The sequence below is a fragment of the Bufo gargarizans genome, chromosome 3 (assembly GCF_014858855.1).
Source record: "Bufo gargarizans isolate SCDJY-AF-19 chromosome 3, ASM1485885v1, whole genome shotgun sequence".
Taxonomy (NCBI): Eukaryota; Metazoa; Chordata; class Amphibia; order Anura; family Bufonidae; genus Bufo; species Bufo gargarizans.
The window spans coordinates 478,455,125-478,468,821 of NC_058082.1; the positions used below are offsets into that span (position 1 = coordinate 478,455,125).

Below are 13,697 nucleotides of genomic sequence, written 5' to 3' on the forward strand. Positions count from 1 at the left end.
ACGTGGTTATTGGCTCTTTTTACAAAACCCTGTGGGTGGTAACCTTGTTGGAAGATGTGTATAAAATGCTTGTGTGTTAAAATAAAGAGGCTGCTTTATACCTTCATGAAGTTTTGGCTCATGTTTGGGGAATAGGATAACTACACTCTTGGGGATTGCTATATCACAATACTCCCCTGAGTATAAGCTCTTGTAAGAGCTTGTTCATGGTTCCTGCTCTCTGGATGTAGGAGAGGTTCACCCACTGGAAGCTGAAGCCCGGAAGTCCAGCGTGGGTGGAGGACGGTGAGACCCCAACCAAGCTGCAGCGGTTCGTGGGGTCTGCAGTGCGTACGGTGTCAAGTGGTGTGCTTGGAGTCCTCGGAAAGCACTAGGAGCATCTATCGACAGAGGTACCCGGTCGGGGTGCCAGGAGATCCATTACAATCCTGATGCAAACTGAACGGATTGCTTTCCATTCAGAATGCATTAGGACAAAACTGATGCGTTTTTTTTCCGGTATTGAGACCCTTTACCAGATTTCAATACTAGAAAAGAATAACGCTAGTGTGAAAGTACCCTTAATCAGTAACGTGAAGATGGGCGAGTACAGCTCCAGCGACTAATCCAGTATGCATGAGCGGACATACTGGTTACTACTAGAGATGAGTGAATTTCCGCTTATGAAATTCGTTCACACTTCGTTTGGTGGTAAAAGGTGAATTGCGTTAGGGATTCCGTTACCACGGACCATAGCGCAATTCTATGACGGAATGCATAACCGAAACCCTGTAGAGGCATTCTGTTATTCATTCCATCATAATAGAAGTCTATGGGCTGCAAAACGGATCCGTCCCGTTTACGTTATGCAGAAGAGGACTCCCCTGCATAGCAGAAACAAGACTGAATCCATAACGCAATTCACCTTTTACCAGCAAACGAAGTGCGAACGAATTTCATAGGCGGAAATTCGCTCATCTCTAGTTACTACATACACAACTGCGAAGGCTAAAGCTACGTGCTGGGCTCTGTTCACATCATGTCTGAGATGTAAGTCAGGAGGATCTTCCGATGCATGTATAATGGATGACTGAGACGTATCTTATTGTATGTCGGTACAGGGGAATATGATCTTTATTCAAAACCAGTGATTCACAATCTTCTTACCAAAGAGAAACCATTGAGAGAGGTGTTTCTTTCATTCCTACCTGAAAGACGTTTTAATAAATCATTGGATTTTTTGGGCGATTTTCTGGGATCCAGATTCTGATAACCTAGTTTTTAATGCAGTTTTATTTTTAACCAAAACCAGGAGCAGTTCAGGAAAGGGGAAATATACGTTCCACTCCTGCTTGGTCCACTTTTGGCTCTGACTCAAAAAACACACTTTATGCAAACTGAATGTGTGATTCCAGCTGTAGAGTATGCTCGCATTCATGGCGGACACACTAAGGATTTTTAGTCTGGATTTTGTGGGTAGAAAATGCCCAAGAGGACATTGTTTGACGACTGCCGCTGCAAACTGCAGAAGTTAATGGAGTGGAGTGCGATAAGTAGGGGTTGCAATAATGCTTGTACCCGTATCTTAGACGCCGATACAGGCAATTATAATCTCTTTGGGGAAAAAAATAAAAATAAAGTCTCATGTGTATTAAAACGTATGATACTTTCCTAGCCATTAATGAGAGTACTGCATGCTGTGAACGTCACAGGCCGCACGGCAATACTGCTGATGCCTGAAACATCCATTAACAAAGCTCTGTACAGTAAGGAGCTTTGTTTTTACTAAGGAGGCTACTGATTTGGCAGTTTGGTAGACTGCTGGACTATTCAGTGCACCTCTAATCCCCCCCCCCCCCCCTTCCCCAGTCTGAACACTTAGAGCAGCACCTTTTATTTTATTCTGCTTTTATCGATCAGTTCATCTCAGTGCTGGACCGTCAATGGAGCTCCTCTCTGGTCTGCCGCCCAGTCCTCCGGTAATCCTGGAACCTGGCAGTTGATGGACGTATCAGAGACGGCATGGCAAGAAAGGGCCCCCTGAAAGGTTGGTGGAGCCAAAGGCAGGTGTTTGCCCAGATGAGTTAAGACTACAAGTCTCAGCGTGCCCCTGAAGGCTTCAATCTGCTGCTGGGGGTTCAGTATGGAGGTTTATGTATGGAACACACTGCACAGAGATCAGAGAAAAAGGACTATAGGGTCAGACGCTCCTTAGTAATGGTCCCTAAAACTAGCACATACTGGGTATAACCCAGGGGACTGGAGGTGATAGTGATACTGCCCATCTCCAATGTCAGTTGTGTACCCCTCAAGGTACACCTCGGTATTAGAGCCACATTGTGCCTTTGCCACCAGTCAGAGGGTAAATAACCATGGTTTACAACGTCCACATAAGAGTCTGCCCTCTTCATGTTGACTTATGGCTAGAGTGTGTACCACCATAAACAGTGCCAGCCCAGAAAACGTCAGGGCCACAGTAACCCTAGCCAGTGCCACCCAGGGGCATAGTAACCCTAGCCAGTGCCACCCAGGGGCATAGTAACCCTAGCCAGTGCCACCAGGGGCATAGTAACCCTAGCCAGTGCCACCCAGGGGCATAGTAACCCTAGCCAGTGCCACCCAGGGGCATAGTAACCCTAGCCAGTGCATTTTTTTTATCTTTACTGCCATGAAAATTCAGCAATTAAAAAGTGCACAATCTTGACATGCTGTGGTAGTCGAAGACTTGCAGTAAAATATTTGTGGCAGACACAGTAAAAATGGCCATTTGAACACACCATCTAAATATAACCTAGACAGATAATTCGGCCTGGTTAGAGGAGACTAGGGGCTGGGGGTATAGCCTTAGGTACTCTGAGTTCCTCCACCCTATCACTGATGTCAGTCACAGTGCCACTAAGCCACTCTCTGCCACCAGATCACCACTGCTGCCGCCAGTCCCCCATTCTCGTTTCACCTTCCACCCTCTGCCACCACGACCAGACCACCCTGTTCAATTATTCCTGTGCTGGGTTTTGCACACTCTACTGCTCTTGTCCCTGAGTGACTGTGTGGGTGGCTTCAAGAAGGTTCTTATCTTCTGTCAGATATGAATTCAGTCTTATGTTCTGTCAGACACAATCAAACCATGTGATTACTGGCCACAGTAGAAACCTAGCAAACAGTTGCAAGTTCAGAGGCTGCTTCCATAGTATACCATCTCCATTCGGATGTAGGGACCAAAGCCTCATTTACACGGCAATATTCTGCTCCGTGTAAGCTATCATTATTTTTAAGCCAAAAACAGATATGGAACCTACAGAGTGAAGGATTTTCAATTTTTCAGATTTTTAATCCAACTCCTAATTTTGGCTTACAAATACTGACGCAAAGTACTGACCAGAATGCCAACCATGTGAATAACGCCTATGGGTGAGAATTATGAAAATAGGACAAAAAAAAACACTTAGCTCAAACCTAAGCACTTCCTGGGGATGCTACAAAGCCACATTACCTATGGGCTCAAATCCGTTCTTGATTTTGGCTTCCAAAAACCGCATCAGGAAACCTGACCCCGTGACTGCACCATAGTAGTTTTCACACCAAGATTTCAGTCAACCACGCTGTTACGTTTGGAAGCCAAGCTCTAACATTGTTCTACCGCTCAGCTCATCATTCTCCACTGTTTGCAGACAGTGAAGAAATAAACATCTGGCAGATCAATTTTCTTGTTGCCTCGAGAAACCAACATCCCATGTTCCGCTCCAGCGTGTCCTTCGCTTTGTGTTTGTTTTCAGCTGCAATCATCTTTTTTTATTTTCTCCTTTTTTCTGACTGCTATCTTGCCACGTGTCGCAATTATTAGGGTTTATTGCTGCCAATGTGAGATTGTTGATCTGGGAATGGACCAGGAGCACAAGAATATCTACACCTGTAGACTCGAATGGACCACTTTTCCCAAAAATATCTCTCATTTTTTTTATCCCACATAAGCCATTTTCTCTTCAAAGAGGTTAAATATAATCCCTTACTGACCTTGTGATGGACAATGACTTCTTCACCAGCTTGGACCCTTCTACTCACTCCACTGTTCTTGACTTCCAGAAGTCAAGACTCAGGCAAAAGCATGAATAATAGAAACAGCTGACTATTGTACAAACTAGGCTACAACCCATCTCATAATCTTCATTTCATAGAATTAAACAGCTATAAACCTACATCTATAGGTTCACTAATAAGATTTGGGCAGGTTCTGCTCATCTACAACCTACCTACCAACAGGAGACCCACCAACTTCCAGTTTCAGCTACAAAAAACTTCACTACTTTGTCTGAACCTCATGTATGATGGTAGCCCTGTACCTGATGCTTACTTTTGGTATTATTCTTCGGCCTCATGCACAAGACCATATTTTCCATCCATGGGCTATCAGCATTTTTTGTGGCTAGCCATTCGTTTCTATGGGACCATGCACTCATCTGCTTTTTTTGTGGATCCGCGTGGCCATTCTGTAAATTATAGAACATGTCCTTTTCCAGTGTTTATTGTGGAAGAGGTTAGCCCTTTCTATTAACGGGGGTAAGAAAATTGTGGAATGCACACATGGAAGGTGTCTATATTTTGCAGATCCGTTTTTTTTGCGGATTGAAATATGGACACGGCTGTGTGCGTGAGGCCTAACTGCCACTGACAGGGCCTCTTAATATACTTGGTCTACCTTGTACCTGAACCAAATCTGCCATATTCATAGCCACGTTCACTACAAGGGAGCAGATGAGACATTGTGAGTATAATTAAACACAACAGGAGGAGGATTTGCCTCTTTATAATTAAATCAATGGCAATATCTTTTCTAGAAACAAATGTTCCATTAGGCGCAGCGCTCCGACATAACTTCACCTGAGTAAATACCCTGTATTGCTGTTCTTATGGTAATGTAACTGTGAAGGGCTGTAATTAAGCAGAACCTATCATTAACAATGTCATAATCTCTTCCAACCCGAAAAATCTAACCTCAGATTATTTACATAGCTTCCGGGCTGATGTCATAGGACGGCTGATATCAAAACCACCCACAAAAGATGCTGGAAAATAAAGGATGGGACCAATGGTTTATGTCACAGAAACATCTTACTATGGTAATCACCCTTCTGGATCTTAAAGGGATTGTCCCACAAATAATATTCTACAGTTTTCAAACCGGCACCTGGATCTGAATACTTTTGTAATTGCATGTAATTAAAAATGTATTCTAGCTACTGAGTTATTCAATGAACTCTGTTTGCGCTTTTTCTAGAAAGGACACGCCCTCTGAGAAAGGACACGCCCCCTGAGCGGACAGGTTGAAATAAATCTAGCAGAACAACTGCAGCAAAGAATGGGGAGATCTCTGGATTTATGTGCGGTACAGGACTGGTTCTAGCTTTGTTAGAAAGAGCTTGTCATGTACTAGAGTCTAGAGTCTAGACTATGTATGATTTTCATTTTGTACATTAATTGTGGGATAACCCCGTTAAAGATTTACTTAGGTTCTTTAACATCATAAAAATGCATGGTACCTGTGACCCAAACCGGAAAGGAAGAAGCACTTTGTAGCGCTAAGATCACACAGTGACTGCTATTTGTCCTAGGAGCACACAACCCCATTTTTGCCGCAAATTGGAGCAGTTTTTTTAAATAATGCTCGTTAATGCCCATGCTGGTTTTGCAGGTAAACAGACGTTTTACCGGCAAAAAAAACCCACTAAGACATTAACAATCGTTAAGAAACCACAGCAATTTGTGGTAAAGCAGCTCGCTGGTATGGTCTTCAGGCCAAACACCAGGTTGTACGTGTGCCGTGCCCTTACAGAATTAACTGGTCACAGCCTGCAGGTAAAATAAGGAGTACGAAGCCTTGCTACTTGCTGTACAAAACCATAAAGCATATACCCTGTAGCTAATAATACAGAATTAAAGTAGAGCTCCTCAAACTATGAGGCAGGCTGCAAAAGTAAGTGCCCCCCAAGTAGCTGATAAGGCGCAGCATGGGAGGAATGAGTGAATCTCTTGGGGCAGCTTCTGTTAGTGTGCCCGTACAGGGAGCTGCCCAGCCATTCTCATGTGGATTGCCGCGGCGCACCTGTACCTGATATTATTTCATATAGGAACTACAGGCGTGACCCATTAACAGTTAGAAGTAATCCGCATTAGGATCCTGAGGCCAGACCGCACCATGCACCCTCAGGGTTCATGTACCCGACCGTATGTATTTTGCAGTCCGCAAAGCACGGACCTACAAAAAGTACGGATGATGTGCATGTGACATTTGTATTGCATCCATTTTTTGGCAGATTCATTGTAGCAATGCCTGTCCTTGTCCGCAAAACGGACAAGAATAGGACATGTTCTATTTTTTGGGCGGAACAGACATGCAGGCATACGGACACGGAATGCACAGTCTCATTTCAGTTTTTTTCAAGCCCCATTGAAGTGAATGGATTCCGCATACGGACCTGTAAAAAAACTGAAGGTTGAAAAAAATACGTTCGAGTACATGTTTCAGATGCCTATAGTTGAATATCTGGTCAAATATCAGTTATATCGCGGAAAATGGGGCGGAAGGGGGGGTTAAATGTACTTTTGTGCTGCAATGGGGGGTTCACATATACCCGGCCATCCGTTTTAGTTTCCCTCCAGCATGGAGCAGAAAACACTGAAGCGAAACTATACGACGGTTCCTGGCATACAGGACATCGGTTTTGATGGCAGACGTTTTCCAGGACTGGACAGAAAATGTCTGCAGGCAGCGTTTTTCTGTCAAGAGGTTTTCAGTGTATGGACGTCAGGCAAGTGTACAAGCACAAACACTTCAGTTGTGTCCGAACACAACTGATGTATGCGCACCTACTGTTCACGAGTAATAAATGTATAGCGGACACGTAATGTAGATCCCACGAGCAAGCAACTAAAAAGAATGTAATAGCAGCACTGACAGCATAAAAGTGAGCAGGAGAAAACATATTTCATCTGCCATTACAGAACCAACAGGAGTTGTCAAATTTGCTTGAGATCCTGGGGGTTCACATATATACAAAATTTTATACAATGAAGGGGATAAGGTGGATTCCTTAGTGAGACCATAGTGATTTGTATAACTGGGGGTTTACAATAACGTAAAATAGCGTTCCTCAACCAGTGTCTCTCGCACCGCCTGAAGGTAGCTCCCCAGCTAATGGCAGCTGAAGATGCTAGTGTTTACACGTGGAACCAAGGATATTCCCCCATTGTCTGATAGGTGCAGGTCCTATCGCTGGGACCTGCACCTATATCAAGAACGGATCAGGCAAAGTGGTGGCTGGAGGAGTCGGGTTCGGCCACTAACAAGCGCTCTCTCCATAGAAGTGAACGGGAGCGCACCGCGCATGACCAGTCACCGCTCCCATTCACTTCTATGGGCCTGATGGAAATAGCTGAGCCAGGGGCTCCGTTTAGAAGATAGGTGCGGACCCCCACCTATTAGACAATGGAGGCATAGCCTAGTAAGATGCCCCCATTGTACCAAAAGCTATATCATGTAGTCATTAATTTAGTAGGATTTTCCCTTTTAGCATTCAATGTGGCTCAACACCAGACTTGGACTGGCCCACAGGAAAACAGGTGAATACCCCAGTGGACCCCCAGTCCCCAACCCCCTGCACAAGTAGACTGTACTACATACAGATAGTCAGTATAAGGCATCTCAACCAGTCTACTTATATATAAAAACTGGGTGGAGTATTTAACAAACCACCCAGCTTATCATTGAAGATGCAAGTGGCTGAGTTTACTTCTAGGCACAGAGGCGGGTCAATCCAAATTCGACAGAGCGCTACTACTGAAAAAAAAATTGGTTTGCCACAGTTTTAGGGATTTGCAAATGGGGATCAGGTAATATTTTCCAGTACGGTGGGCGCCCAGAATGTATTTTACTGGTTGGCCCTGGGCACCCCAGTCTGACACTCAGGGGTCAAGTCCTGGGAAAAAAAGTGTGGGAACTCACCCAAGATCCACTGCAACCCCCCCCCCCCCCCCCCCCTCCAAAAAATAAAAAAGCACAGAAAATCTAGCATGCTGTAATTTGTGTCGCTGCGGGCTAAAAATAAAAAATAAAAAAAAATAACACTTTTAGAAAAGTTTGTCCTGGGATTCGATCTCTTGACTTCTACACAGCAGAGGCAAGGCATATGCCCTCACAGCTATGAAAGCTGTCTAGCTTGTTACTTAAAAAAAAAATATATAAGACTTCTACTGTAGGTAACTTTGCCCACTGTGTATGGATGTAGCAGAGCTGGGTGCGTTGGGGCAGCTGTCATGTGTATGGTTGTACACTAGGTATCAGTACACTAGGTATCAGTAGAAGTATCAGAAAAAAAAAAAAAAACACTTTTAGAAAAGTTTGTCCTGGGATTCGAACTCATGACCTCTACACATTACAGGCAAGGCATTTACCCTCACAGCCATAAAAGCAGTTGAGGTAGTTGCTTAAAAAAAACAAACTAAGACTTCTACTTATACCTAGTGTACAACCATACACATGACAGCTGCCCCAACACACCCAGCTCTGCTACATCCATACACAGTGGGCAGCTGTCATGTGTATGGTTGTACACTAGGTATCAGTACACTAGGTATAAGTAGAAGTTTTTTTTTTTTTTTTTTTTTTTAAGCAACTACCTAGACAGCTTTCATGGCTGTGAGGGTAAATGCCTTGCTCTGATGTGTGGAGGTCGTGAGTTCGAATCCCAGGATAAACTTTTCTAAAAGACATTCTAAATGATCTTGTAGTGAAGGAGATGATGTCATTAGGGGGCGGGGCGCCATGAGAGGAGTGGCAGGCAGCGGCACCGCACAGACAGCTTCCTCTCAACAGAAGCCGCCCCTCCTCCCTTAACCTGCCCTGCACAGTGCGCTCCGTCTCCCCCTGTGAATCTGATTCAGCCGTGTTCTCCTGGCTTGAGGCTGAAAGGGAACGGCGTTCCTGCCATGAAAAAAGTGCAGGAACGCCGTTCCCATGCGTTCCCCCTCCACTCGACCCCTGCTGACACTGCTCAACACCAACTTCTGGACGTGGCCTGGCCACTAGAAGAGCCTCTGCTGTAAAGGATACCTTTGGACAGACCGGTATCACCCACTAAGAACCCTAGAAGTGGTGCCACATGGGTGATACAACCTTAAATATTTTATAGCCACCAGTTTTTTTGGGCGAGATCATTTTCGTTGGTAGCACAATAATATATAAGTTGACCAAAAATAAATGTACAGACCCATGCAAATTTGCCACATGTCTTTTACCTTCTTTATACATAATGCCTGGCAATGGGGAGTAATTCAGGTCATAAATAACCATAGACCGCTCGATTCAATACGCACTAATTTAACGGTACTTACAGTACACAGAAAATCACTCCTCCACACACATCAGATCTGAGTAATTTCTGACATGCATAATATCCAGGCAACGAGATAGGAGAAGCAGAGAAGGAACACAACAGATATCCAACCTTAAGCGCAGTCTAAAGCTTTTAATTATTCTTTTATGACTATTAAACTTTTTCCTAATGACAATAGAAGATAAATGAAATTTAGAATGAAAAAAAAAAAAAAAAAAACTATAGCAAATTTTAGCTCCTGCGTAGTCAATACTTCGTAAGGAAATCATCTCTGATATGAACCAAACCTATGATACACACAACCAACAGCAACCAAAGCAAAACCATAAAAAGCAATAAACTATCAGTTCAGAAGAGAAGTGCAAAGTCTATAGTACGACATAGTAAAATTACAAATAACACTGAAAAATAAGAGACGGCAATAGATCTTGAGAGACTCTGCTTCATACTAAAAGACATAAATCTACAAACACTAGACATCTTTAAACCAGTTATAAAGAACAAAAATTACACAATATATCAAAAATAATTATACTTTATGCAAACAGGATTACCGGTACCAGATAAATAAGCATATGAGGTACTCAAAAATGAAGAATCTCTTACCTCAGGAAGTAAGCCCTCTGTGGGAGTAGGCGAGACCCCGTCCACGCTGTCTTGACTCCTGGCACTGAGCTGTGGGGACATTGTGGGAGATTCATCGATGTAGGGCATAGTTTCTGACCCCTCACGAGAGCTTTTCTGCTCCTCATTCCCTTCGGCGTCGTACCCGTCGGTGCCGTAGTTGAAATCTGTGACGAGGAATAAGAAAGGCCGTTGAGTGCCTTCGATAAGGGCGGCCAAGGAAGAGGCGTACGGCTTGTGCCTGGGGGTCATACTGGCATCTGAGCTTCTTGAGAGGAGAAGTGAAAAGAAAGCACAAGGAATGAATGCTGTAGAGGTTGGAGAAAAAAAATAAGAGAATAGACTGGAAGAGAACAGACGACAGGGAAGAAGGAAGCTGACGAAAAGGGGAATAATAAAATTATAAAAAAAAAAAAGACAAACAAGTTTAAAAATGTAAATGAGCAGGTGTACGGAAAGTACTCCAGAAAAAGAGAATAGTTAAACAGGGTGGAAAATAGAGTTAAGGGGGGTACGAAAAAGACAAATGATGAAATAAGTAGAAAAACGTATGCCGAGAGGAGATACTATGAGCAGAGGGAGACTGAGGAAGGCACAAGGAGAAGCATCAGGAGCCAGAAGAGCTAGTCCCGCAGTTAAATGGAGATTACAGAGGTCAATTGACCACCTCCGAAACACACTACGACTGAAGGATTAGGGGAAGCCTGTGCGCTTGTGAAAACTGGAAAATCAGCGGCTGTCCACAGATGACAGCATCAGAGCTATTCCGGGCCTTGCTCGTTGCCTCCTTCTCTGAGTCAGAGAGACAGAAGGGGGGTGTGGGGGCTCACTGTTTCCATTTTAAAGCTCCCGTTATTGTACAAATACAATTTATAAAAAGGTACATGTAAAAAGAACACCTTTACTGTGGAGTGCTGCCTGCATTTCTCTGCCAATTGTTTTCTTGTGTTTTTTTCTTCTCTCCCCGGAGAGTGCCGTTTTATGTTCTATATGTTTAAGATTTAACTCTAAATCATAGGCCTTAAGCCCCTGGAACTGGCGTCGCCGTAGCAACCTTCCGTGCGGGATTTTTAGCAATTCTGCAGACACTTTACAAAGTCCTAATCGGTTACTGTTGAGAGGAGTGGGTTTTACAAAGTGTAAAAGAATGGACACGGAACAAAAAAAACGAAAAACGAAAGAAAAAAAAAAGTCAAAAGAAAGCCATGCAACGGGCTGACGGCTGGCGCTCCGCCAAACGCATCTACATTAACAAAACTAATTGGGGAAACGGTTCATATTAAGATAGAAAGGTGTAAACAGCGCAAGGAAAGAGAGGCTTCTCATACAATCACAGATACTCACAAATTTACTAAAGTACCTGCGCCAAAATTGGTGCATCTGGGGTTTCTACACTTTTTTCCGACATGCTCAGCATGGGGCAGAGCTTCTCAGGAAAGGGCTGGGTCTGAGATGGGCTTTTTGCAACAAAATTGTGCCAAAATTCTGGCGTAAAAAACCTGTCTCAAAGTAAGAAAGTCAGTGTAGAGTCAGAGAAGCGTCTATCCTCCAGCCTGAGCCCCTGTGATGAATCTGGTACAGGTCTAGACAGCAGGTCTAAGCTTACGCCATCTTTATCATTAGTAAATATAAGCCATAGTATTTTATCAATTTCAAATGGCATATATGGGACATTTTCAGAAACTGCGAAGGTGCTACACTATAATTCTGCACATAAAGGAAGCCCTCCACTAATCCAATATTACATCTTCTTAAAGACCATCTGTCAGCAGATCTGTCCCCTATAACACTGGCTGACCTGTTACATGTGCGCTTTGCAGCTGGAGGCATCTGTGTTGGTCCCATGTTCATATGTGCCCGCATTGCTGAGAAGAATGAGGTTTTACTATATGCAAATGAACCTCTAGGAGCAACGGGGGCGTAGCCATTAATCTTAGAGCCTCTGCTCTCTCTGCAACTACCGAGCCCACTGCACTTTGATTGATAAGGCCAGCCAGTGAAAACATCACATCCGACCTGTCAATCAAAGTGCAGGAGTTGCAAAGAGCTGAGCCTCTAGGTGTAATGGTAACGCCCCCATTGCTCCTAGAGGCTCATTTGCTTATATTAAAACTTAATTTTTCTCAGCAGTGGGGGCACATATGTACATGGAACCAACACAGATGCCTTCAGCTGCCAAGTGCACATGTAACAGGTCAGTCAGTGTCATAGGGACAAATCTGCTGACAGATGCCCTTTAAAACAATGAAACCAGTCCATCAAGCAAGAAAAAGCTACAAATATATGTCCTTCAACATGGCGAAGGCTACTTTCACATTAGTGTTTTTCTTTTCCGGCATAGAGTTCCGTCACAGGGGCTCTATTCCAGAAAAGAACTGATCAGGCATATCCGGCATTTTTTTCCATAGGAATGTATTAGTGCCAGATCCTGCATTCAAAATACCGGAATGCTGGATCAGTCCTTCCGTTCTGCGCATGCGCAGACCTTTAAAAATGAGAAGAAAAAAATACCTGATCCGTTTTGCCTGATGACACCGGAAAAACGGATCCGGTATTGCAATGCATTTTTCAGACTGATCAGTCAGAAAAAATGACATGCGTTTGCATACAGTTGAATGGAACTGCCTGCCGGAATCAAACAACGGAAGTGTGAAAGTACCCTAAAACGGCATATGTGAACAGACAACATAAAAGCAGTAACCACCCCTAATATTTTAGATTGTGCCATCACACATGCAGTTTTAGCCATGATGAAAGACCGCTGTCTGAAACGCGTAGCTTTTTCTCACTTGGTGGGTGGTTTCATTGGTTTAAGATGGTAAAATAAATGTTGGATTTTATACACAGAAATGTGCTGGACTCTGTTCCTGACCCAGAATTATCCATGGAATTAAGGAGACTGGGGGCAGGCTGACTGAATCCATATTTGTTTTTAGTTTGGACACTATTGGGGTCATTTATCAAACTGGTGTAAAGTAGACCTGGCTTAGTTGCCCATAGCAACCAGATTCCACTTTTTAAAGGAGCTGTGAAAAATGAAAGGTAGAATCTGATTGGTTGCTATGGGCAACTAAGCCAGGTCTACTTTACACCAGTATGATACATGACCCCATTTAACTCTGCCATCTTTGGAACTGATACATGACCCCATTTAACTCTGCCATCTATGGAACTGCAGATCGGAATTGCGGACCCATTCATTTCTACGGATCCGCAAAATACACACGGACGTGTGAATGGACCCTTAGGCAGAGTCTCTATGCTGCAGCCGCAAGGCGGTAGTAAAGCGCATGACCACAAACCGTGCAGCAAAATTGTATGCAGTTACCACACATTACTAGTTTCATGTGAAGTCCTGGTGAAACTCATGATCAACCTCACAGCGTATTCTTGCGCTGTTCTCGGCAACGCAACATACTACTGCACCGTCGCTTCAACATGAAGATCCAGCATAAGACCTGCTAGATCAGGGATCAGCAACTGCCGGCACTCTAGATGTTCTGAAACTACAACTGCCAGAATGCTCCATTTACCTCTACGGGAGTTTTGACAACAGCCAAGCATGTTTGCATGCTGGGAGTTGTAGTTTCACAGCAGCTGGAGCGCCGAAGGTTGCTGATCCCTATGCTAGACAATTGTTCATCTTGTCCTTTTCACTAAATTACAAGCATTTACAAGGTTATACATTCTCCCCCGGTATCAATC

The 13,697-nt window shown here is 43.8% G+C and overlaps 1 protein-coding gene across 3 annotated transcripts in view; it reads right to left on the minus strand.

The window, feature by feature from the left end:
- The window catches only part of ABR (ABR activator of RhoGEF and GTPase), a 353,402-nt gene that overhangs the window by 206,745 nt on the left and 132,960 nt on the right, over nt 1-13,697 (minus strand). For all 3 annotated transcript variants that reach the window (XM_044283775.1, XM_044283776.1, XM_044283778.1), the window contains exon 2: nt 9,975-10,159. In XM_044283775.1, coding sequence (XP_044139710.1) covers nt 9,975-10,159 — 185 coding nt within the window. The remainder of the gene's footprint in view (nt 1-9,974; nt 10,160-13,697) is intronic.